Source organism: Notolepis coatsorum (assembly GCF_963971535.1).
Source record: "Notolepis coatsorum genome assembly, chromosome: 12".
NCBI lineage: Eukaryota > Metazoa > Chordata > Actinopteri > Aulopiformes > Paralepididae > Notolepis > Notolepis coatsorum.
The window spans coordinates 82,297,599-82,325,298 of NC_140176.1; the positions used below are offsets into that span (position 1 = coordinate 82,297,599).

General features: G+C 46.4%; 1 protein-coding gene across 1 annotated transcript in view; it reads left to right on the forward strand.

Moving 5' to 3' along the window:
* Positions 1-27,700, forward strand: part of slco5a1 (solute carrier organic anion transporter family member 5A1) — a 122,565-nt gene that overhangs the window by 77,651 nt on the left and 17,214 nt on the right. Inside the window, exon 6 of the mRNA XM_084326450.1 lies at positions 20,989-21,187. Within this exon, the coding sequence (XP_084182576.1) occupies positions 20,989-21,187 (199 nt within the window). The remainder of the gene's footprint in view (positions 1-20,988; positions 21,188-27,700) is intronic.

Here is a 27,700-nt window from a genome sequence, read left to right on the forward strand (position 1 = left end):
GGTGGAAGAAGACACTGCTTTTTGTATCCTTGGAGGTAGAAGCTGTCATTATTATGCTGTCCGCATACTTAATTTGTACTGTATATTATGACTGGTTGTCATTGAGCACATTATGAAACTCAAAGGGTCTCCAATATTTATGTTCCTCGTATGCTTGTAATTACGTGTACTTGAAATACATTATTCAAATGTCTTTGATATACATTAGCAAAGCTGTCGTTTCTGCACAATTATATATATATATATATATATGAATCTTTGGTGCATGCTAGTGGCTTGTTGGTCAAAGTCATCCTCAGATATTCTCCTGAAAGTCTTTTTCAGACTTTTCCCAGAGACGCCCAATACATTATGCCAATACTATTCTACTAAGGAGAAACATGTAAACCTCTTAATTTGAAAGTAATACCGTCTGTCAGTTTTTTTCAGTTTTGTGATGGATAAATGATCAAGAATGAAGAAATGACCATTCTATCGATTCTAAGTTACCTAATGCTCTTTGTGCTGCAAATTTCTTTTTTCTTTCTCTCTCCACTCTCTCTCGCTCCCCCTCACGCTACATTTGAACAGGAATTACTATGATTCAAGTTCTATGTTCCTCCAATGTGCCTTTATTTGTATTTGTTTTCCCTCTGGCCCCTTCCTACACACCCTCTCTCACTTTCTCTCCTTTCCCCCTCTCTGCCTACAGTATCTCTCTCTTTCCCTCACTGTCTTTCTCCCCCCTCTCTTTCTCTCCCTCTCTCTCTCTCCCTCTCCTCTCTCTCCTCTCTCTCTCTCTTTCTCTCTCTCTCTCTCTCTCTCTCTCTCTCTCTCTCTCTCTCTCTCTTCTCTCTCTCTCTCTCTCTCTCTCTCTCTCTCTCTCCTCTCTCTCTCCTCCTCTCTCTCTCTCTCTCTCTCCATCCTCTGCTGCAGTCAGTAGTAACTTCCTGGATCAGAGGATGAGGTTAGCAGAGACGGAGCTTCTTTCTGCTGAGGTCTTAGCGCGTCTCGTGGAGGATCTTGGCACCAATCTGCCCGACTGCTCCTAAATAGTTAGGATGGTTAAATGTGGGAGAAATATTTGGGGTATAGACCACTGCAACACTTCCGGTATTCTGAAATCATGGCAGAGAGAGCGGGGGGCGAGAATGAATGAATGTGGATGAGAGCCTTAACATTAAGTGGTTGTAGCTATGGCTGTGGGGGCGCTGGAGACATGAGAAAAGATAAAAAATAGATCGGCCGAGAAAGTATCAATCGACTTGGGATTGGTCTCTCCGTGTTCAGGAGACTCAGGCGTATAACAGTCTATTGGATCATGTCTCCAGCGCCCCCACAGCCCTAGCTACAACCACTTAATGTCAAGGCTCTCATCCACATTCATTCATTTTCTCCCCCCGCTCTCTCCTCCATGAGCTCAATGTAACGGGGAAGTGCAGTGGTCTATATGTAAAAATTTACCTGACAATAAAGATATTCTATTCTGTTCTACAGACATATACACATATTTTTTTTCTTTCCTTCGTTACTCTGATATGATGAGGCTGTGTGTGTGTGTGTTTAATCCTGCAGAAAGCATCAGACTTTTACCACAGAAACACGTGCACTTACATGATAATCATACGCTGCAGCTGTGGGCTGTCTGACCCCCCACTGAGAGCTCCCAGAGCCACTGCTAATGGTGTGTGTGTGTGTGTGTGTGTGTGTGTGTGTGTGTGTGTGTGTGTGTGTGTGTGTGTGTGTGTGTGTGTGTGTGTGTGTGTGTGTGTGTGTGTGTGTGTGTGCAATGTATGAGTGTGTGTGTGTGTGTGTGTAGTACAGTTACCAGTGTCATGTACTCGGATTGACATCACTGAGGGACCTCGTTCTTTCTCTCTCTCTCACACACTCACACGTGCACAGACAAAGTAACAGCGGATGACCTCTCCTTGTCCTTGGAACACTCCCCCCCTCCCCCACTGATGCACTGCCTCAGTCAGCCTCCAAGCCAAACACCCATCCGCCTCCCTCCACTTCCCCCTTGATCTCGCTGTCTCGTTACCCAGTCGAGAGAGCCCGTGGCCCGGGCTTGAGGGCTTGACATGTGCAGCCGACCTCTCTGGGCCCCGTAACTCCTCTCCTGTGGATTTAAACACACTAACGCTATATACCACCCAGCACATCCGTCCTGCCGGCAGCACAGGCAGCATGTTGTCAGTCAAGCTCTGGAGGACTAACTGTTGTACATTAAACATTTATTTATTCTCCAAAAGACAATTGAGGTCACCCTCATTTTCAATGTCGTCGAGACTTTACAGACATTTCAATGCATACAGTTTTACAATATAATAATAATAAATATGAACAACTATTTTTCATAATTTACATTCTGTTAAAAGTACAAAGTTCCCTAAAGTGAAAATACTCTAGTACCTCGGAATTGTCCTTAAAACAGTACTTAAGTAAAAAATACTTACTTTATACTTCACTTTATTCTTTATATTTAGACACCCTTTTACCGCTATGCTATACTCATTGGCTGCTCAACATACTTCAACTAGTTCAGAACACCTCAGGCCGCATCATCACCCGCTGCCCCAAGTTCTCCCACATCACACCTGTCCTCTCCTCACTTCACTGGCTCCCTGTCAAGTATAGGATTGACTTTAAGATCTGTCTCCTCACTTACAAAGCCCTCCACTCCCTAGCACCTGTTTACATCTACAACCTCCTTCAACACTACACTCCCTCCCGCTCACTCCGCTCATCCAATTCAGCCCTTCTTTTTTTTTTGATCAAATTTTTTTATTATTATTTACATGAAACAAGACAACACTTTAATCACAATCACAATACACAGAACTTCACAGGAAAATCACAAACAATAATAATACAGAAATAACAATTATAAACTATAAAGACAAAAAGAAAAGAAAACAGAGTTCAACCTTTTTAAATTCAAAATTCAAGGGGTACTATCTAATAAATGACCAAATAGTGAAGAAATAGCTAAATAGCTGCCCCCCAACAAAATCCCCAGTTAAATTCAAGACATCACAAAAGACAAGACAGACTCCCCCGAACAAGCATCCCAACCCCGCTCAGCCGCACACGGCGGTCCTGACCTTCTCAGCTGCTGCGAACCACAGGTCAATCCCAGCCTGCCCCACCCCAATCACCCGCGCCGTGGATATCTCAAGATAAATCACATCCAACAGTATTAGGGACCAGTTAATCACTGTGAGCTTCTCAGGCTCCTTCCATCTCAATGCTATTAGCTTATTCGCTGCTGTGACGCCCGCTAGGACAACCCTTTTTAGTTGTACGGACGCGGGCAGTGTTGTTATATCGTTCAGGAGTAGCGTAACAGCTATGAATGGGATAGTTAAGCCACACAGATCTGAAAGTTTGTCCGTTATTGACCTCCAGAAGCGGGCCACTGGTGGGCAATCCCAATACATATGCATATAAGTGCCAGTGGCCTTTTGAGAGCACAAAGTGCACCGAGAGTCGGTTATCAGTCCCATAGCAAATAGCTTCCTAGGTGTAAGATAGGTCCTATGAATATAATTAAAATTAATTTGCTGGTGATTGGGGTTGCGGGAAGACAATGCCACATTTGCCCAAACATCATCCCAGTCAAACTCGGGGTCCAACTCCGGGATATCCACACGCCAGATTGTATCCAATGATACATTTTTATACGTGGATTGAATTAAGAGCGTATAAAAGTCTGAGACAAACCCTCTGGAGGTCGTCCTGTCCACTATGAGCCTGAGGAAGGGGTGTGGTTGCAAAGCTTGAGCCCACTGCACGCCATGCGCCCTCAGCGCTGACCTTAGTTGAAGGTAAAGAAAGAAGGACTCGCCGGGAAGATCATCAAATTCTCTTAAGTCCTGAAACGCACGGAGGCCGTTCTTATCATAAATATCCTCCAGAGTATGAACCCCCCTCCTTTGCCATTGAGGAATATTAACCGGCTTGTGCCCAACAAGTAATTGCTGGTTATTAAAAATTGGAGAGTCCAGGTGCCATGGGCATTTAACCCCACACGACTTCTGTACATTACGCCACGTTTGGATCACGTGAGTTATGATCGGTCCATACCTCAGTCGGCATTTCGAAATAGGGACAGTGGAGTACACCACATCCTGCAATCTTAGCGGTGAGACCGCCGCCGCTTCTAAGGAGCGCCAAGATACAGCCTCTACAGGGTCTAGCCAGCACATCAGAGGTCTCAGTGAAAAGGACCAGAAATAAAGCTTAAAATCAGGGATTGTGAGGCCCCCATCTTGTTTCCTACGTTGAGTAGTAGCTCTTTTGATTCTCGGGCGTTTGTTATTCCAGATAAACTTAGATACCATCGATTGTACCTTGCGCCAGTGGTCTATTGGAGGGGGGAGGGGGAGCATTGAGCTAACAAAATGTATCCTAGGCAGGACGTTCATTTTGATTATGGAAGCCCGGGCTTGTAAGGAGTTAGGAAGGGACGACCATCTGTCTAGATCCTGGCGTATTTTATCATAAGTACCCGTGAAGTTGTACTTAGTAGTTTGACTCAGCGTGGGGAATATCTCTATGCCTAAGTATTTAAAATGTTCCACTTGACTATGGGGATATCAGCTGGTAGTCGCACCGCCTTGGCCAGCTCATTAAGAGGTAGGCAGGCTGATTTGTTCCAGTTAATCTTAAAGCCTGACAATTTACCAAAGTCGTCGATTATTCCCAATAATTTTGTGGCCGACCGGGAAGGGTCATCCATAAAAATCAGTAGGTCATCCGCATAGAGAGCAATTTTGTGTGGTGTATTATTGATCATTATGGGGACGATGTCCTCCGATTGCCTAATAAATTGGGCCAATGGTTCGAGGGAAAGCGCGAATAGTCCTGGGCTCAGAGGACAACCCTGTCTAGAAGATCTGGAGACTGGGAAAAGTGTGGAACAGTTTTTGCCTGTCAGTATCATTGCCGACGGCGAGGCATACAGGACTTTAATCATATGAATAAAATTCTTTCCAAGACCCATAACCTCAAGTACCTTCCACAGGTATGACCATTCTAGTCTGTCAAACGCCTTCATGGCATCCAAAGACAGAACTGTGGACGGAGCTGTATTGTCTTTACTGTTATCGACTACATGCAACAGCCTCCTAAGATTATCTGCAGCCAGGCGCCCCGGGATAAAACCAGTTTGATCGCAGTGTACCAATACCGTCATAAATCTCTGCAGGCGGCGGGCCAGCACCTTGGCAAACACTTTTAGATCGGCCCCGAGAAGACGCAAGGGCCTATAGCTACCACAATCATTGGGATCTTTGTCCTTCTTGAGAAGTAAAGAAATCAACGCCATGTTGACATCTCTTGAGAACTCCCCTTGTTCGATAGCGTAATTGATCATATCGAGCATCAATGGACCCAGTTGGTCCCAGAAAGCTAAATATACCTCGGGTGGAATACCATCCCAGCCTGGTGCCTTACCCCTCTGCATTTCAGCAATCGTCTCCCTTAGTTCCATAAGAGTGATCGGTTTCCCCAGTTCCTTAGCCTCTTCCTCAGAAATGTGGGGTATCTCGAGCCCGCCAATGAACGATTCAAATTTAGAGTTATCGAAATTAACCTCCAAGCTATATAACTGTGAGTAAAACTCTTTAAAAGTGTCGTTGATCTTTTTCGAGTCACTAGTGACTGTACCCTGTCGCGTCTTGATCGAAGGGATATCCGAGAAATGCGTATTCGAGCGTATTTTCATTGCCAATAGATGGCTAGGTCTGGAACCGTGAAAGTAGTAATTTTGCCTTGTCCTATGTATTAAGAACTCAGACTGTTGTTTAAGTATGGAGTTTATTTCTTTCTTGACTATCTTACGTTGTGTGTTTAGTCGTTCACTATAGTTAGTTTGCAAAGATGCGTATAGGTCTGCATATAATGTTTCCAGTCCTTCTAGTTTTTTTGACCAGGATTTACGCAAATTGGAGGCGAAAAGTGTGACATGACCCCTGATAAATCCTTTCAATGCGTTCCACAGGACCCTGGGGTCATCGACCGTGCCAACATTGATCTGCAAGAATTCAGCTAGTTTACTCCTGAACTCAGAACAGAAATCATCGTTCTTTAATAAGGTGGAGTTAAAACGCCACCTGGGAGCTCTCGTGGAGAGCCTGCCAAAGGTTGCCATAAGGAAGATCCCCTTGTGGTCCGAGAGAGCCAGGGGAACCAATGAGACGTCGAAACTATCAAACATATTAGGGGACACGAATGCATAGTCTATTCGAGAGAAGGTTTTGTGTCTGGCTGACAGGTGAGAGTAATCCTTGAGGGTGGGATTGGATATGCGCCATAGGTCTGCGAGCCCGTGTCCTGGGCCCACATCCTGAGGGCCTTAGAGGACCGTTTTTGGTCGCTTGTTTCAGAGGACCCGGACCTATCCATCTCCGCATCCCAGCACGCATTAAAATCGCCACCCACAATGAGAGCGTATCCAGTAAGTTCCAACATATTCTTCATGATTGTATTATAGAACGCTGAATCAAATGTGTTAGGGGCATACAATGCTATTATTGCTGTAACTGAGGGGTACAATTCCCTGACTGTATTACTAGATATGATACTTACTACCACTACCTTTGTACTTAATATTCGGCCACCCAGTACACGGCATAAATATATTATGATGAACACTGTCACGTAGATGAAACGGATCCAACACAAATGTACGAATTAGAAATAGGTCTTTATTTCTACACAGCGATCAAATCAATCACATTTATGAATGGGAATTAGTATGCACTTTTATGGCAAGAGTATTCGTCGGTATATCAATAGAGAATGTCCAATCTCTGAAGGCGCAGGTGGTACATATACGACCTGGAATAGTTTAAGGAATAACAGCAATGATACTTCAATGATTATATACTGGATACACTAGGGGGGGTTAATCCGGTCGCTTGTAAGCCGACAGGAGTAGGAAGGGGGGGGGGGGTAGAATCCGGCTGCCTCATCCGGCCAAGGGTATCCCAGGTGAACCCACTGTAGTGCCGTTCAATGCGCCGGCGATCCTTGGACCACAGATGAAAGCAGGTGGACTCTTTGTGGGCCGGCGTCCTCCGGTCCACGGAGGAGAGACGTGAAGCGACCTCGTCTTGCAGAGCGTCTCCTCACCTTGCGTCCTCTCCAGGGGGGGGGGTTCCAACACACGGCAGTGTCGGGGGTCTTTATCCATGGAATAATCAACGTATACAAAGCATAATCCGTGCCTGGGAAGGCGGGCTGTCGTCGGTAGAATAATCCGGTATACAGGTCCACTCGCTCGTCGGCTCTGGGGCTCCTCGGGTGCAGCTTCACGTGGGGTCAACCACCCTGGATAAGCAGCCAGTTCTCTGCCCGAAACGATGGGGTACTGACTACGGTAGTATTCTCACCGTACGAAGCACTATATATTAACAGACTATTATTAGCTTAATAGACTACGTCCAACTCGACGATATAGTGCCAAATATGACTATTCAAATATTAATATACACGATGTCTCAATACCGATGGTAGGCGAACTTGGCCTTACTCCCACACGTGGCGTCGCGGGGAGGCTTTACGTCTGTGACTCTATTGGAGGGTAAGAAACTGGACTGAAAAGGAAGTCCTACTTTAGTAGCGCAGTATATATACGCACTATGAACAAATAGTCCCATTAGTGGTGCGGTAGCCAGATTCCTACGCGGAACTAGGACTTGTTCGTACATGTTGAGCGGTACGTTTGAACTGGGTCTGGGGGGTATGGCAGCCTGGCACCAAGGTCTCGACCAATAGTATAATGGAGACTATTATGGGATGTTCAGTAGGCTAGAATGGATATTCAATGCATATTGTACAAGGAATATACAAGGGATATCAGGGAATATTAGAGAATATACAAATACAATTAAATATATATATATAAATAAATATATATATTCGGTTTAATCTGGCCCTTCACAACAGCCACCCCCTGATTGGTCCCAGACCTAATCAGTTAAACAGAGACAGATTAATCGCGTTGTCTATTTACACATAAGGGTTTGCTGTAGGGGTCAGTCAACTTCACAAAGTCATATGGTTATAGGGTCATGGTCATCATCGATTGTGTCTGGGAGTCGGGGCAGTTCTATGAGCCTCGCCACGGGACGGGTGTAAGTGCGACCCTGGACAAGCACTTCAGCTGCTCGGACCTTGCCGTCGGCACCGGTGATCACTTTGCTTACGCGGCCGGCCGGCCACATAGCTCTGGGCAGTGATTGATCAATAATCATGACGACTGTTCCTTCTGTCAAATTGTCTCTCTCCTTTACCCACTTCTGGCGGGTCTGTAGAGACGGTAGGTAGTGCAGTAGGAAACTGCTCCAAAACTTGTCGGCTAATACTTGGCTGTACCTCCACATTCGTCGGCCGTTCGCTTCTTCAGGCCGGTACATTGTCTGGGGTAATGCAGGATCTAGCCGCCCCATCAGGAGTGTGTTGGGGGTAACTGGGTCGATATCCGCCACATCACTGGAGACATATCCGAGGGGCTTCGAGTTAAGTACTCCCTCAATCTCCGTGAGGACTGTCATTAGGACTTCTTCCGCCACAGTCTGGGCCCCAAGTACTGCGTACAGGGCTGTCTTTATGGAGCGCACTTCTCGTTCCCAAGTGCCACCGAAGTGGGGTGCGTTTGGGGGGTTGAATTGGAAATCAACCTGTGCTGGAGCGAGGTGGGTCTTAAGTTCTGGGCCCATAGCTTGGAAGCTCTCTCTCAGCTCTCTTTCGCCGCCTTTGACGTTTGTCCCATGATCGGACAATAGGGTAGACGGTCTTCCTTTCCGTGATGTGAATCTACGGAAGGCCATAAGGAATGAGTCTGTGCTCATGGTCGGGAGAAGCTCGATGTGTATCGCTCTGGTGGTCATGCATTTGAATACAATACCCCACCGCTTCTCGGTTCCTCTTCCTTTCTTTATGTGCAGCGGGCCAAAGCAGTCCATACCCGTTGAGTGGAATGGCTTGTCACCGATTCGGAGGCGACATGGAGGAAGGTCAGCCATCCTTGGTATGCTGGGCTGCGCGCGCCACTTGCGGCAGTCTAGACATGTTCGCTGGAACCGTCGTACCGCCTCTCTTCCTTGTAGGATCCAGTAACGACGTCTGATTTCCGCGAAGACTCTTTCTGCTCCTGCGTGATGTACATCCTCATCGTATTTCTTTATAATCAGCTCTGTGACCTTGTGTCGGCTGTTCAATACGATCGGGTATTTAATGTCATCCGGTAGATTGGGGGCTCTGCGTAGGCGACCACCCACTCTGATGAGGGTATGAGCGTCGCTCTCGGGAGCCAGATGAATTAATCTGCTGTCGGATGGGACGGGCTTTCCTCCCTGTAGACAGGCCAATTCATCGGGGAACGAGTCTCTCTGGGCTTGCTGCAGTAGAAGCAATTCTGCTTCCTCGTAGTTAGCTGCTGACATATCAGCGGGGGACTTGCACTCCGGGTGGTACCGCAGGAATGTTCTTTGTTGTGCACTCTATGGACGTGCAATCGTCTATGTTAGGGTCGGTGGAGGCTACGGTGCTCAATCCACAGAACACAGACTTCTTATTTTCCACCTCCTCTGGACTTGCTTCCCTCGGGATAGGCCTGGGCCACTGTCCTTCCGGGAGTCTTAGGAATGCGGGGCCGTCACTGTAGACATTGCGACGGGTGAGGTCATCCAGGGGCATCCCCCGGGTGATGACGTCAGCTGGGTTCTGTTTTGTATCAACGTAGCGCCACTCTGTTTCTCCGGTTAACTCTTCGGTTAAGTCTTGAATCTCGGTGACTCTGACTCCCACGAAGACTTTGTACTTGCATGAGTCCGATTTGATCCAGGCGAGTACTGTCGTGGAATCTGACCACAGGATTGTTCTAGACACCGGTATGGTGAGCTCACGTTGGATGAGCGTGGCTAGGTGCGCTCCGGCTAGGGCTGCGCAGAGCTCTAGATGTGGGATAGATTGTTGCTTGCGTGGGGCTATTCTCGAGCGGGCGAGGACAAATGCTGTGTAGATCTCTCCCCCCTGTTCTTGGGCCCGCAAGTAGGCTACTGATCCGTATGCGACCTCTGAGGCGTCACTGAAGACGTGTAAGTCCATTTTACATGTCTCTGGCCTCACCGTGGGTGGGAAGTAGCTTCGGCGCATATTAACGCCTGGGAGTGAGTGGAGCTCCATCTCCCACTCTCTCCAGGTGGATGCAAGGTGTGCGGGAATGGGGTCGTCCCAGCCCTGGTCCTTGTCCCACAATGCTCGTACAATCATTTTTGCCCTGGTGGTGTACGGTAGAATACATCCTAGCGGGTCATATTGTCGGGCGAGTGTTGTGTACACACTCCGTCTGGTGGTCGGCGCCGCCGCCGGCCTTCCCTGCTCCGTAGTCAGGGGCTTGTGTCTGTAGTGAAGCGAATCTGTTTTGAATCGCCACACCAATCCCAGGGTCATCTCCTGGGCTTCTCCCGGGATTGTAGCCATCCAGGTCTCGCTGCTGGCTGCCTTGTCCTCGGAGGAGAGGCTGCGCAGTACTTGCGGATCGCTGCTGGCCCACTGCCTGAGATCAAAGCCGCCTTTGATCAATGAGGCGCGGAGTTTAATCAGGAGAGCCTCGGCTTCTTCCTGGGTTGAAAGGCTTTGTAGACAGTTGTCTACGTAGAAGCTGTTCTTTACGCTGTGTCGGACCTCTTCGTCCGCTGCTGGGTCCTCTGCTACATGTTTCTGTAGTGCAAATGTAGCACAGCAGGGGCTGCACGTCGTTCCGAAGGGGAGGACTTCCCATTGGTAGATGGCTGGGTGCTCATCTCCTGGCTTCTCTCTCCATAGGAACCGTAACAGGGGCTTGTCCTCCTCTACTAATCTCACCTGCAGGAACATTCCTTTAATGTCCCCGCTGATGGCCACCTTTTCCTGGCGGAAGCGGAGTAGAACGCCGAGTAGGGAGGGGCCGAGTGTGGGACCGGGCAGTAACTCTTTATTCAGATTTTGGGATCCGATCTGGTAGCTGCAGTTAAATACTATGCGGTCTTTACCGTTGTGATGGACCTTGTGGTGAGGCACGTACCACGATTCAGTGGTCTGGTCAGCCTCTTTTATGTCCATCTTTGTGACGTGTCCCGCTGTGATGAGCTTCTCAATCTCAGCGCAGTATACACTCTCTTGGGCGGGGTTCTTGGCTAAGCGCCGCTCCGTGTTCAGCAGGTACCGTTCTGTGGCGTCTGTCTTGGCATGGAAAGTAGGCATTCCTTCTCGCCGCAGGAGTGGCGTGGCGTATCTCAACACGCCGTTGACCGGGACTCTCTTGGTCCCTGTTTCGAGGAGGTGAATGGCGTAAATGTCATCTTTAGAGCGAATGTCTTTCTTTCCGTTCTTAAAGGGCATTTGTTCCAAGGTCCATAGCCGCTCTACGTGTTGCAGGAGTGCGGTTTCTCCCTCTGTGACTCGGGAGTGGAGACATCTAGTGGCTGTACTTCGGTTGAGAGATTTGGCGAGCGGGCCTTGGAGAGTCCATCCCAAACGGGTCTCGACTGCTGCAGGACAGCCTCGGGGTCCGGTATGAACCCGGTCTATCGGGACAATGAGGTCTGCATGGTCGGAGCCTATCAACAGGGTCGGCATAGCATTGTCTATGAGCGGGATCGGTAACTTGCGCAGATGTACATATTTCTCCATCAGCTTGGCGACGGGGTATGTGTACCGCGACAGTCCTATTTCTTGGCTGGTGAAAGCGTCTGTAATCTGGTACCGTCGCTCAGGCTGGCCGCTTGCTGCGATAGAGAATGAGACATTCTCGCCCTTTATCGTCTTCAAATCTCGTCTTATTGTCCGAATTGTCATTTGGGTTTCGCTTCCCCGCAGCCCTAGCTGGGCCGCAGCGGAGGCGAGCAGAAGGGTCTTCTCTGACCCGTCATCGAGGACGGCGTAAGTGTCCAGGACTTTATTCTGGTAGCTTAGTGTCACACGCACTACTTTTAGGAGTACTCGGGCTCCACTGCTGCTGGCGGGATCGATGTACATGACGCTCGCTTTGCTGCTGGATGGTGCGGGTGAAGGGCGCCGTCTGGTACTGTCGTGAAGTATGTCCAGATGGGCTCCATCGCACTTGGTGCACCTTTTCTTTAAGCGGCATTCGGCTGCCATGTGTGAGCGCGCACAGCGAAAACAGCGCTTGTTGGACTTTATCCATTGACTTGCTTCCTCCGCGTTCAGCTTGGGGAAGGAGTCACATTGCGCTAGCAGGCATTAAAGCGTTCCGTCTTGGGACGGATATCCGTCCATTTGATTTGGAGATTCCGTCATTTGATTCGGAGTCGTGACGGATTTTAACCTGAGCCAATCAGAGGCGTCAAATATCCTTTTTTCCCCTACCGCGGCCGCACCAAACAGTCATTTGCGAGCAATCGGCAAATTCTCAGGCAAATGCAACCAACCAGAAGGCGAGATTGTTCTGAGTTTACAGCCCTTTCACCCGCCTCCGCTGTGCTCAGCACCAATGGGAAGCGCCCATTTTGAGACTCTCTAGCGTCTAGCTCTACTCGCGAGTAAACTTGACTCATCAACAACATGCGGCAACTTTTACGAGACCGTAAGTTCATTTGACTTATTCTAGTCTAAAGAAACATATATATTACTATTGCTATTGATACATCTAGGTAACGTGAATGCCACAAAACGAATGCCTTTTGTTAATCAGAACGTTATTTACGCGACAAGCAGTGTGTTGTTGTCGTTGTTGTTGTTGTTGGTGGTGTTTCGTGTGTGTGCTTGCGCCGCTCGCTTTCTGATAAATGTATGAATGTTGATAAATCTAGATAACGTTAATGCCACAAAACGAATGACTTTGTTAATCAGAACGTTATTTGCGTTATCAATTGTTTTTAAGCTCAATAAACGTCTTTCTCCCATTTGTCCGGGAGATCTCTGGGTAACAGTACTGTATATTTGCATATCATATATGTCACAAATGTAACATTACTATATACCTGTATGTCATGTATGTCACTATGAATTGAAAACGGGGGACCCTGATGTAAACAAGACGAACGTCTTTCTCTGGTCTGCATCCCCTTAACAATTGTGTGTATTGAGCTGTACTGTATTGTACCCATTCTGCAATCTGTTAAATATTGATTGATTGTTATTAACAGATTGCAGAATGGGTACAGTACAGCTCAATACACACAATTGTTAAGGGGATGCAGACCAGAGAAAGACTTTCGTCTTGTTTACATCAGGGTCCCCCATTTTCAGTTCATCATAACATATATGACACACATGACATACAGATAGACAATACTGCTACATCTATACATTTATGACATACCAGATTTACAAATACAGTAGCCTATTGTTTGTGATACAAAAATAGTCTAAAAAGAGTATATACATTTGACGAAGAAACTGTACATTGGATGTGGTTGGGTGGGATGGGGGGGGGGTTGTAACTATACATTGGATTATCGACAACCTTACTTGGTCCCAATAAGAGGGTCTCGTGTATTAAATAAAGTTTTCATTCATTCATTCACTCTGGATCTTGTAAATCCAGTAGCAATACACACAATTGTTAAGGGGATGTAGACCAGAGAAAGGCGTTTGTCTTGTTTACATCATCAGGGTCCCCCATTTTCAATTCATAGTGACATTTATGACATACACAACATACATGACATTTATGACATAGGGACATACATGCCTTACAGGTATATAGTAATAGTACTGTTACATTTTGTCACATATACGATATGCAAATATACAGTACTGTTACCCAGAGATCCTAACAGTAAATATATACATATGATGAGGAGGAGACTGTACATTAGGAGGGGGTGAGTGAGTGGGTGGTAAATAAATATATACAAACGGTGGGGAGGAGACTGTCCATTGTTGTTGTGGCATAATTGCGAAACGTGTTTAGTCCCTTGTTTGTATGATAACAAGCCGTTTAGTTCATGGTTCAAAGTGGGGAGGGGTGCTAGCTCGCCATCAATCAAGACTTGCATTCACGCTCTCCAGCACACAACAGTAGGGTCTATAGTCAGTCAGGACAGTAGGCTCGCTCTACAAGTAGGCTCCCTTAAAACGCTAACACTATTAAAAAAAAATACAGTAGAGGTTAAAATAAGAATATGACTTGGCCAGAAAAAAAGTTCAGTCAGGAGATTTTTTTTTGCTTTAATCCCTGCGCTAGCCAGTGTTCTTTCTCACAGTAGGGGCACACTATCTTCCACTTCTCCGTTCTGGAGGGGGTACTGTGGCTCCTGCTGCTCGGTACTGACTCCGATTGGTGCATCACAGTCACCGATCTTCTTCCATCATTTAGTCGTCTGGTTCCTTCTCTGGAGCCAGGGGTGCTCCGTCCGAATGTATCTAGCCGTAGGCTGCTGACTTCTCTCGCCAGGAAGTCTGCTAGATCGAGGAGGTTCGGTTCGGGGCCATTCGGGTCTCGGTGGTCTCTCTGTCGCCTAAAACGCTCCTGTCGAGCGGGCGGCAGCTTCTCCAAGATCCTTTCCACGTTTGAGTTGGCGTAAAGTTCATGCCTCCCCTTCTCTCTCTGCGCTCCCAACATCCCTACCAGGGACTGCACTCTGATGGACAGGTCGTCCAGTGCTCGATTGTCTATTGCTGGGGGTAAGCGGTCGATGTGTCGGATCTCCTGGATCACGTAATCCCATATGCGCCCATACCTCTGGTCCAATGCTACCAGCGCTGCTGTGTATGGGGTGGTGGAAGTCGCGTAGGCGAGCGCTATATTATGTGCGCGGGGTACCTTTAAGTGCTTCAGTAGGATGGCGTATTTATGGCGTTCATCCAATACATCCACCAACATGGTCTCCAGACACATGCGGAGTTCTGTATACTGGGCCCAGTTCTCTTGGGTGAAGTCGGGTACCATAGGCGTGCCAATGTATGACGCTGACTGTGGATACATCGGCGAGCGTTGGGGGAGAGGCCTCCTAGGCGAGTCTCCTCCCGCTCCTTGGTATGGGCTGGTACCGGCAGTGTACCATGGCCCGCTTGTCCAGGTGCTGTTCCTCGGTGCGGGTCGTGCGTCGTGCTCACCCGGGTATAGAGTCGGGGGTCTGTAGCGCAGCTCCGCGGGAGTATAGCCTGGGCTGTACCGGACCTCCTGGTCCGGTAGAGTACTGTGCTGTCGTCGGGCGTGGTTCTCCTCCTCTTCCTCTTCGTCTTCAGTTAGGTCATCCAGTGCTTGTAGTCTCTGGTTTAGCCTCTCCACAGGATATGCTGCTCCTTCCCGGTTGCTAGGTCTCGCTTGGACCGGTGGGGGGAGGTGGTCTGTGGGGGGTATAGACCTCGTCTGTTGGTCAAGTTCAGGGTTGTTTACTCGGCTAGGGGGTGCCGCCCTGGAGGTGTGTCTAGACGAGTTCCTGGAGCCTCTGGCGGAGGGAGAGGGTGTTGTCCGTCTGATCAGCTGTTCTATTAGTTGCGCTTGCTGTCTGTCGCGCTCTGCGTCCCGTAGAGCACCAGCAGCTGCTCGCTGGCTGTCTGCTCGGTCTCGGGCCACATTCTCTTCTCTCTGAATGCGTCTTATTTCTAGACGTATATGCTCTTCTTCGCTCCGCTGCTGGATCTGCAGTCGGTCGCGTTCAGCAGCGGCGTTCAGGCTGATGAGGAAGGCCTGCTGTAGGGTCCTCTCTGCCTCGCTGGGAGAAGGCGGTTGTATAGGGGAGCCTTCCCTCGGGGTACTCCTTGCGGAGCCTTGGAGCTCTATCTCCACGGTGCTCTCCCCGTCTTCTTCCGTGCCGAGTTCTCTCTCGGTAGCGTTGTATTCCTCCCGGGACTCATCGGGGACTACTTCTTCAGTACTGGCGGGGTGTGAAGTCATGTCTGGTTCCCACTGGTCCCCACCGTGAACTTGGTCAGTTACATTAGAACCCGTAGGGGCCTCTATGGTCGGGGTAGTCTGGGCGTTGGGGTTAGACATACTTTTACTTTCTAGTTTTACCGCGTTTACTGTTAGTAGAAGACTAGGTTGTTGACTGACAGCGTAAGCCTCTAAGTACTGAGGGAGCCGTCGTTCGCGCTGCGGGCGTTGGTTAGGAGGATCGTTTCGTGGAGTGTTCATCATAGGCCATTTCAATATTAATAACACTATATTAATATTACACTAATTACCCTCCGGCTCGAAGGACCAATTGTAACTGAGGGGTACAATTCCCTGACTGTATTACTAGATATGATACTTACTACCACTACCTTTGTACTTAATATTCGGCCACCCAGTACACGGCATAAATATATTATGATGAACACTGTCACGTAGATGAAACGGATCCAACACAAATGTACGAATTAGAAATAGGTCTTTATTTCTACACAGCGATGGTGTGTAGAGCAAGCACTTAATCAAATCAATCACATTTATGAATGGGAATTAGTATGCACTTTTATGGCAAGAGTATTCGTCGGTATATCAATAGAGAATGTCCAATCTCTGAAGGCGCAGGTGGTACATATACGACCTGGAATAGTTTAAGGAATAACAGCAATGATACTTCAATGATTATATACTGGATACACTAGGGGGGGTTAATCCGGTCGCTTGTAAGCCGACAGGAGTAGGAAGGGGGGGGGGGGTAGAATCCGGCTGCCTCATCCGGCCAAGGGTATCCCAGGTGAACCCACTGTAGTGCCGTTCAATGCGCCGGCGATCCTTGGACCACAGATGAAAGCAGGTGGACTCTTTGTGGGCCGGCGTCCTCCGGTCCACGGAGGAGAGACGTGAAGCGACCTCGTCTTGCAGAGCGTCTCCTCACCTTGCGTCCTCTCCAGGGGGGGGGGTTCCAACACACGGCAGTGTCGGGGGTCTTTATCCATGGAATAATCAACGTATACAAAGCATAATCCGTGCCTGGGAAGGCGGGCTGTCGTCGGTAGAATAATCCGGTATACAGGTCCACTCGCTCGTCGGCTCTGGGGCTCCTCGGGTGCAGCTTCACGTGGGGTCAACCACCCTGGATAAGCAGCCAGTTCTCTGCCCGAAACGATGGGGTACTGACTACGGTAGTATTCTCACCGTACGAAGCACTATATATTAACAGACTATTATTAGCTTAATAGACTACGTCCAACTCGACGATATAGTGCCAAATATGACTATTCAAATATTAATATACACGATGTCTCAATACCGATGGTAGGCGAACTTGGCCTTACTCCCACACGTGGCGTCGCGGGGAGGCTTTACGTCTGTGACTATTGGAGGGTAAGAAACTGGACTGAAAAGGAAGTCCTACTTTAGTAGCGCAGTATATATACGCACTATGAACAAATAGTCCCATTAGTGGTGCGGTAGCCAGATTCCTACGCGGAACTAGGACTTGTTCGTACATGTTGAGCGGTACGTTTGAACTGGGTCTGGGGGGTATGGCAGCCTGGCACCAAGGTCTCGACCAATAGTAGAATGGAGACTATTATGGGATGTTCAGTAGGCTAGAATGGATATTCAATGCATATTGTACAAGGAATATACAAGGGATATCAGGTAATATTAGAGAATATACAAATACAATTAAATATATATATATAAATAAATATATATATTCGGTTTAATCTGGCCCTTCACAACAATTGCCATCTTCCTATGAGAGAACTCAACTTTTGCTATAGTAATCCTTCCCTCCGTGTCCGACCACACATCCAGGACTATATCAAGGTTACGTCTTGTAACTATGACGACTCCTTTCGTCTTATCATCGGCTGAGGATGAGGAGATAACGTGATATTGTCGATTTGCTAGCCTTGACACATTAGTCCAATAAACACCAATAAATGCGTCTCACTAAGGAGAGCAATGTCAATATTTCTTCTCTTCAATAACCAAAGGACACTGGCACGCTTGTGTGGGGCGTTAAGACCCCCTGCGTTCCAAATTAAAATATTCAATTTAGCCATGGTCGAATTTGTCTAAATACGTAGAGAACATACCAGTGCAGCCAGGCTGAGGACAGAGGCGCTGATCCAGGCGGGCCCAGACGGTCAATCCCAGGAGTTCAGAGGAGGAACAATCACACACATATAAGACAACAGTACATAAAACACAGAAAAATACCACCCCAGTTACAACCCCCCCTCCTTCTACTCTAAACCCTAACCCACCCGTCCTATTATTAACCCTCCTATACCCACTCTCCAATCCCCTCCCTATACCCCATCCACTAAGGATGGTCATCTTCCTATCATTTCCCACTGGAATCATGGATCCAATAAGACGCTCTCCACTCCGACCCCCTCTCTAGATAAACCCCTGATTAAACCCCCACTAGTCCAATAAACACAAATTAAAATTAAAATTAAATTCAATAAAGATATCGGTCGAAAACCACCGTGAGCCTTGGCCCTAACACGAGACAACTATAAGGGAAAAAATAGCCATTATTATATAATAACTCAACATCATCCCTGTAACCATCTACCTCCGAATCTGCGTATTAATGTCGCAATGTTATAGCATAAATGGATAAAGGAAAATTTAAAACAAAATTAAATTAAAGCATACCAGCAGATAGTCTAAGGCAGGATCGGATCACAGTTAAATTGCGCAAACAGACGTAATTTAAACAGCGCCAATAAGAAGAAAAGGAAAAAAGGGTTTATGGTCAAGGTGCACGCATGTAACAGCCCCTCTGGTCAGGCACAAAGGCTGGAATGACATAACCTATATAAGAATAGAATTAAACACCTTCATTAACCCGGGGATAGTAATAAGCTATACCTGACACAACCTGTTATCATATGTTGTATATATATATTCAACCGACCTTCTACTACTGGAGCCCAAAGCTCAAAACAGCCCGGATATAAAAATAAAAGCATACAAGAAGTTAGTTAAGGAACCGATCACCGTTGAATTGTGCAAACCGATGTCACTTAAACAGCAACAACAACCAAAATACGTAAACATTAACGGGTCTCGAATGTCTCGGCGCGGGCGATAGACACAGCCTGCTAGCTAGCCCGAGGCTAGCGCGTAAGCTAGTGGTGAATCCGGCTAGCACGCTAGAATCTGTTATGTACATTGTCCAGCTAGCTCGCTAGCTTTCATAGAGGCGACACACACGTACGACCATGAGGTCAGCATTAGTGAGTAACAGAAGTCATTGGGATGCCCCGCTAGCTTGGGTGGGCAGTGGACAGTTAGCCTGTCTGGGCATGACAACAAGCATTTGTGAGTAGTCCGCCCTATCAATGTATTCAGGCCCACATCGCCAAGTCACTCACCCGACATAGTTAACAAGCTACAGTCTCGGCTATCCTCCCGAGATATTCCTCCGCTTTAGCCAACGACCAAAATGAACGACGATCATCGCCCTTACCCAGCACAGATAATTTTGCGGGAGCGAATAGCGTAGGCCTCAGGCCTAGTTTCCATAGCTTGGTCATGACCACTTTGTATTCGCCTCTCTGTGCTTGAACCTCCGGCGTAAAGTCTTCGGAAATGGCCACTTTGTGATCGCAGAGACTTCGTTTACCCCTTCTGGCACGGGCCGACTGCATGATGAGCTCTCTCTGTTGGAGCCTGTTTAGCTTGACAATGATGGGCCTCGGCTCTTTGTTCACTCCAGGACTGGTCTTGCCCGCTCTGTAGGCCGACTCACATACGGGAGGTCTGGGGAGGACATCTTTCCCCAGTATATTCTGCAACAATTCCGGCATGTTCTCCGAGAGATGGCCTCCCTCATTGCCCTCCGGTACACCAACAATCCTGATGTTGTAGCGTCTCTCCCGGGACTGCATTTCCACAATTACCGACTGTAGTTTGGCAACTTCAGCCTGCCTAGCCAGCAGGGAGGTCTCAGACCCGCCAGCCTCTCGCCTTGTAGTGAGGCCTCTGTCATTAGCGTGGCTAGTTCGTTAGCATTAGCCGAGGAGACAGCATGCAGCGACTCCATCTTTTCTCTCAACGGGTCGACCGCCAACCTAATTTCTTCTGACATCTCTCGATGAAGGGTATCAAAAAATTCCGCCTGCACTTTTCTTTGTGTTTCAGCGAAGCGTATCTCAAAGTCTGCATGGAGTTTGGTCATGACGAGAGAACAGCTTCACTTATCTCACTGATACCGGGCGACGGTGAGGGTAGATCCGGTGGCAGTTTGCCTGCTGGAGTGCTCATGGATCTGGTCTCCACCGACATCGCAGAAAGTTGAAAAAAGTCGACGAAAGTAGTTGAAACTCGACGACTCATCAAGCAGACAAATAACAAATAAAAATAAAATAAAGACTAATGGGGAGAAAAGTATATTTTGCACGATAGAAGGGAGCTCACGTGAAACACGTCTCACTCCATGAACGCCTAGCTCAGCCCCCCCCCAATTCAGCCCTTCTAAGCACACCACACTACTGCCTTAAGTCCACAGAAAACAAATCATTCTCCTCCTCTGCTCCCCGACTCTGGAATCAACTCCCATCACACATCAAAGAAGCCCCATCCGTAGAAACATTTAAGTCACACCTCAAAACCCACCTGTTCAACCTTGCATACCCTCACTCCTGACCCTCCAACCCCTGCATCACTTACATTTTCACATCTGTATACACCTATATATTATTTATTTAAATGTTCTCTCTGTCTCGTCTCTAAGCTGTCTCCCTTTCTCTGTAGTATCCCCACCATGTTGTCATTGTGAAGGTCACTGTCTTTGTCCATGTACTGTGTTAGTGTGTTTGTCCATGTACTGTAATGCAATGTCTGTAAAGTGCTTTGAGATGCCTTATGTAAGGCGCTATATAAAATACATATTATTATTATTATACATGTGTAGTGTTGTTGTTTATTTCTGTATCACAATATGCTGCGCTCAATTCCCATAGCCTTTGTGTAACGTTAACATCTTTTATATCTTCTCCCTCTCGCCCCTTCCCACTTCACCACCTCTCCCTACTCCCCTATCTCTCTCTCCTTCTCCCCCTCCATCCTCCCCCTCCCTCTCTTTTTCCTCTGTTCCCATCCCCCCCCCCCCCCCCCCCCCCCCCTAGGTGTGATCATCGTGCCCAGTGCGGGCGTGGGCATCGTGCTGGGGGGCTACATCATCAAGAAGCTGAAGCTGGGTGCCAGGGAGTCGGCCAAGCTGGCCATGATCTGCAGCGGTGTGTCCCTCCTCTGCTTCTCCACGCTCTTCATCGTGGGCTGCGAGAGCATCAACCTGGGGGGCATCAACATACCTTACACTACTGGGTAAGAGCCTCAACCTGGGGGGCATCAACATACCTTACACTACTGGGTAAGAGCCTCAACCTGGGGGGCATCAACATACCTTACACTACTGGGTAAGAGCCTCAACCTGGGGGGCATCAACATACCTTACACTACTGGGTAAGAGCCTCAACCTGGGGGGCATCACCATACCTTACACTACTGGGTAAGAGCCTCAACCTGGGGGGCATCACCATACCTTACACTCAGGGGAGGAAACTAACTTTTTGGCTTACCAGCCAACTGGCGAGTAGATGATTTTTTTTACCAGCCAAACTGATTTTTTACCAGCCAAAAATAAATCGCTAATTGTGATAATTACTTCTTTGTATGTCTTCGTCTAAATTGATTTTCAATCATAGTAATAATAATCACACCGTGTCTCTACTCTTTAAAATATTTATTAGCATAAAACATTAATAAGTGTCTCTACTCTCCACAATATTAGCATACAACGTGTATTAATCACACTGTCTCTACTCTTCAAAATATTAGGATATCACATATTAACATGAAAGAGGGAACTATTCTGGACTGGGTTGGGCTGAACTGGGCCGTGAAAGATGCTGGGCTGGACTGGGTTGGGCTGAACTAGGCAGTGAAAGTTGCTGGGCTGGACTGGGTTGGGCTGAACTGGGCCATGAAAGATGCTGGGCTGGACTGGGTTGGGCTGAACTGGGGCGTGAAAGATGCTGGGCTGGACTGGGTTGGGCTGAACTGGGCCGTGAAAGATGCTGGGCTGGACTGGGTTGGGCTGAACTAGGCAGTGAAAGACGCTGGGCTGGGTTGGGCTGAACTAGGCAGTGAAAGATGCTGGGCTGGACTGGGTTGGGCTGAACTAGGCAGTGAAAGACGCTGGGCTGGGTTGGGCTGAACTAGGCAGTGAAAGATGCTGGGCTGGGTTGGGCTGAACTAGGCAGTGAAAGATGCTGGGCTGGACTGGGTTGGGCTGAACTAGGCAGTGAAAGATGCTGGGCTGGGTTGGGCTGAACTAGGCAGTGAAAGATGCTGGGCTGGGTTGGGCTGAACTAGGCAGTGAAAGATGCTGGGCTGGACTGGGTTGGTCTAGGTTGGGTTGGACTGGTCTAGGTTGGGCTGGTCTAGGTTGGACTGGGTTGGGCTGGTCTAGGTTGGGCTGGTCTAGGTTGGACTGGGTTGGACTGGTCTAGGTTGGGTTGTTGGACCGGTTTGGGCTGGTCTAGGTTGGACTGGGCTGGGCAGTGAAAGAACCAAGCATTTCACTGTAATGTAATAGCTAAATAAAACAACTTGAACTTGACTTGTTACATTTGCACTCTGGTTGGATACCAAACGTATTCGGGTTGTACTGTACTTGTGCTGTATGATGACAATACATTGGAACCGAATCTCATGACAAGTTGACAACGCTAGGGGTTCAGCAGGTGTATTCTGAATGCCAAGTGTATGACAACATCACCGTTGTGAAGGGCATATGGGCGAGTGGTGATATGGGGGGAAACCCGGTAATAATAAAATGTCACTCGGTTGCATTTAAGCAAGGCCGCTCAGTATAGTCCACTATGTTGAATGCGCGTTATGGTAGCTTGATGCTAGGTAGCTAGCCGGCTAATGCTGGTTAGCCTCACGTCCACTTGTCATTCTCATCCGACTCGAAGGAGAACGTCGTGTGCTGTTGTTCGTCCCCATGTCAGACCGCACTGATATCCGAAAGCGACGACTCTACATGCAATTATTTTCATCCACAATGTGTTTTTGTCTAAGTGTGTCTACGTTGTCAAGCCGGTGACAGGAGTTTGTAGGTCTGCGCGCAGTGATCTGTCCACTTCCCCTAGATGCGCGACATCTTCTAGAAAACTAGTGTTCATTGGAGGAGCTTAGAGCGCATCTGTACAACGATGATGTTCATTGGTTATGGTCGGATTATTATGAGGCACAAATGGGAAGAATCAAGGGGGGAGTCAGATTTCGGCTTGTGCCAGTGAGCGAATCAGCAGATTGCAGAATGATTTTTTTGTTTTGTTTTGTAATTACTAGTACTCGCCAGACTGGCGAGTGCTCTTTATGAATCACTCGCCAAACGTAAAAAATACTCTCATTTGGCGAGTAAAGGGGCCTAATTTCCTCCCCTGCTTACACTACTGGGTAAGAGCCTCAACCTGGGGGGCATTAACATACCTTACACTACTGGGTAAGAAGAGAGGCATCAACATACCGTACACTACTGGGTAAGAACAGAGAGGCATCAACATACCGTACACTACTGGGTAAGAACAGAGAGGCATCAACATACCGTACACTACTGGGTAAGAAGAGAGGCATCAACATACCGTACACTACTGGGTAAGAACAGAGAGGCATCAACATACCGTACACTACTGGGTAAGAAGAGAGGCATCAACATACCGTACACTACTGGGTAAGAACAGAGAGGCATCAACATACCGTACACTACTGGGTAAGAAGAGAGGCATTAACATACCTTACACTACTGGGTAAGAGAGACGGGGTTCGCACAAGGTCCTTGAAGAAAGTCCTTGAAATTCCTTGAAAACAGCCAATTTTTTAACAAGGTGCTTAAAAAGTCCTTGAAATTTAAATCAACCATTCGCATTGAAAGTTGTGTTCATCCATGATAAAAAATGTCTGAATCAAGACATTTAATTTTTTATTTTATTGAAAGTGTAACTAATTGTCGGAAATTGGTTTTAAGCCATAACTATTTGATAAGCGTTTAAAAAGTTAATTGTAATGTGGCGATAAGAAAATAGCGAGCCAGAGACGTATTTCGAGTCGAGGTATTTTGCTTATCTTCACGCATATCATTTACAATAACAACAACTCTCAACCCGGGAACCGGGTTCGATATTGGCTTTTTTACCTATACCAATATTGTCCAACTCTTAATTTCCGATACCGATATCAACCGATACCGATATATGCAGGGTTTCCCTCCCCAAAAAACTTAATCATTTCAGGTAATTAACATTACATATCTCTTGTCGTGTAACGTCACGGTGACCAAATGCGTCCAAATTTTTATAGGATTCTATCACATTTTCATAACAATAGCGAATATAACTTACCCTGCGCCGTTTTCATTGAGGTTTCTTACAAATTAACAATGTTTTATTTGTCCTTTATATGTGGATAACATTCAAATCTTAAATTGTACCATTATGTTCCCGTTTAGACAAAAAACATAATGCTAATGATGCACTTTTGTTAAGATAATTGGGTGACCATTCTCGATCACTGTACTCGGGTCCCGTTAATAGTTTAACGCTGTTCAGATCGCGTCAAAGAATAGACGCGTCCCAGTGACCTGTGACCTGTGCTAAAGGTTTTGGGAATTGTATTCATGTTGTAGTTTTCAACATTTTCACCTTTAATTTTAAACCAATGCTGCCATCTACTGACAACAGAAAGTGTTGTGTATCGTCAACTTGAGAGGCTACCCCCGCACTTCCGTAAACACCGTCGCCCAAAACACATTCTAGAGATTCCCACTTTTTACTGGGAATGGGGCGTGACTGAATTTGGTCCCAGACAATAAGATTGACTGAGATTGGTCTATGTTCCGTTAATTAACACAACATTATGCACACTTTGACAATAAATAAATAATAATTTGTTCTTACTTGCTTGCCTGGGTAAATAAAGGTTAAATAAATGTAATATATATATATATTTTAAACCGATACCGATATTTTCCGATATCAAATTTTTATGCCAGTATCGGACGATAATATCGGACATCCCTGGTATTGACCCTTTCCCCTAAACAGTAACCCCCCGCTCTTAAAGGCACAAGCCCACCTTAGTGAATGTCTCTTACATATGGGTCACCACAGTATCCTTTTAAATGAAAAATAGTGCTTAGGAAAGTACTTGAAAGTCCTTGAATAAAATAGATGGGTCATACTCCTGACGAAGCACTCGGAGACCACACTAATCACAACGTGATTCAGGGTTCGCACAAGGTCCTTAAATTGCTTGATTTTTTTACAAAAAAAAGTCTAGGCCTGGAATTCCTTAAACAGCCCATTTTTAACAAGGTGCTTAAAAAGTCCTTGAAATTCAAATCGACCATTCACATTGAGTGTCAAATGCAGGGGGAGAGACAGAGGAGAGCTCGCTCCGTATGAGCCTCTCTCCCTCTCTCTATCTGTCTCTCCCTCTCTCTCTATTCATAGGCATATTAGACTTGATTTTGGCAATGAGATTGGGTTTCTTCATTGAGCAATATTATCCTTAGCATTAGGGAACAAGTATCTTGTATTTTATCTGTAGCCCCCTACTAAGGGAAAAGGCTTTTTTCTTTCATTATTTTTACTGTTCAATACCACTACAATATCCTCAATATCACTAAAGCAAAGCCTGATAGGACTATAGCTTGAATCAGCAGACATTTGTTAGCAGCGCCAAGGGCTTATAATACTTACCTTTTGACTGCCTTCTGCTGTACAGTAGCTAAACTTAGTGACAATTAAGTTAACATTCACTAATGTGCAATACGTGCACATTTCCACCACGTGAATCATTTAACAGCTTTTGTCAGTGTGAGTGCCTGCCGGCTCGGTGAGAGAGCGGTGGTTCCCAGCAACACCATGCAATGTGCCATAATAGCAGAGTGTGAACAATTAATTAGCAACACTGTCATCTGCTCTCGTGGCTCCACTGAATCATCCTGCCACCTCTATTTCTGATGTGACTTATCAGTTATCAGCACCACATCACAGGCCGGAAGGAGGCTCACTCAGGGGTAGGGTTGGGCTGGGCACCGAGAACCGGTTCTAATAGGAACCGGTTCCTAACTTCCGGTTCTGGAACCGGAAGTAACATATTTGCATTTCGATTCTTAACTTCTATTCTTAAAAAAAAATATTTTAATTTTTTACTTTGTTAACACTTTGATCGCCATGGGTTAAATTCATAATTTACCATCCCTCGCCAGCTCTATTTGTCTATGGAGAAGTTCCCCTTCTTTGCAGGGCTATAACTTTTTTAATTCTATTGCTACATTGCCATTATTATGGCCCATTCAATGTCCTATATGTATTGTTCAGGGTGTAGCTACGTTAAACTTTTTCATTCACATATTCATACTAAAATATGGTCTAAAGTATAAGTATGTTTTTATCGTTTTCTGCAGCTTTCTTCAGAACGTGATTTATAGCCCTAAATGCATTATATTGATGATGAAATACAGTTTGGTAGCGATCGTTGCGAGATGAAAAATTTCAACTGGACGTACTTCTAGAACAGGGGTGGGTAATTATTTTTCCCAGGGGGCCGAATGAGCAACTGAAAATATGTTGAAGGGCCGGGCCAAAATTCCAAACTTAATTATGCATAATATACATTTTATTTCTATATAAAAAGCAGTAAATGGCATTGTTTTGACCCCTGGTAAGAGTGTATGTTATTATTTGGCAATTAAAAGGTGAGGTTAGCTTTCAAAAATATCATTTATTCAAATAGAATTTATTTCCAAAATGATAAACAAAATGTGAAACATTAATAACAAAGGGCATTTTGAGTTTCATATACTATTGAAACAATGGTTTTCTTAGCTTTCTAAAGACATCACATCATCTTATAGCAAAAATAAACAAGACATGTCACTGAACTGTGTAAAGAAAAGTGTCCCAGTTTTGTAGCCTTTTTTACTTTACATGCCTATATTAAACATTTAATGTTTTCAGAACTGTGCAAAAAAAAGAAAAAAAAATATCAAGTGTCCCATTTCACTTGTTATATTTCCACATTTTAGTGTTCTTCAGTTCTTTTTTTTCATTCAGTTTGAGAAATCCAGTCTCTGTTGAGCTTTAACAAGTCCATCAAAGTCAGGTTGCATGTCTGAGGTGGAAATGCGAAGCACAGCTGCCAGATGTTAATCAGTGAGAGAGGATCTGTACCTGGACTGAGAATGTCTGTTCACATATAGGTGGATCCAAAGAGAACCAACATCTTCTGAGCATGTCTCCTCATGTTTGGAAAGTTATCCTCCTTGAGAGCAGAGTATAACTCTAGCAGTGATGCTGACTTAAAGTGCTCTTTCAGTAGTGAATCAGACTGCAGGTCAATGAGTTCAAGCTGAACAACTATCAACACTGCAGGTAAAGGGAGAGGAAACCAGCTGCATTTCATCCTCAACCTTTTTGAAATCTTGAAAACACCTTGAAAATTCATCATGCAGTGCTCCCAACATGGATGAGTACCTGTGCCGGTGATCAGCTGATGGTTTGACTTCTTTCAGGGTTTTCATGTGTTTGAGATTGTTGCTGCCTAGTTGCCTTGAAATTAATTGCAACTTTGTCATGAAGGCTTTCACATGGCTATGCATTTCATGAGCAAAAATGCCCTTGCCCTGCAGTTGTGTGTTCAGTAGGGATGGGTACCGTTCACATTTGAACCGATACGGTACCGGTACCTGTAGTCTCTAAAAATGTAATCTACCTACCTCAGTTGTGAAAAAAAAATCCAAACTTCAAATAACCACACTTTCGACCG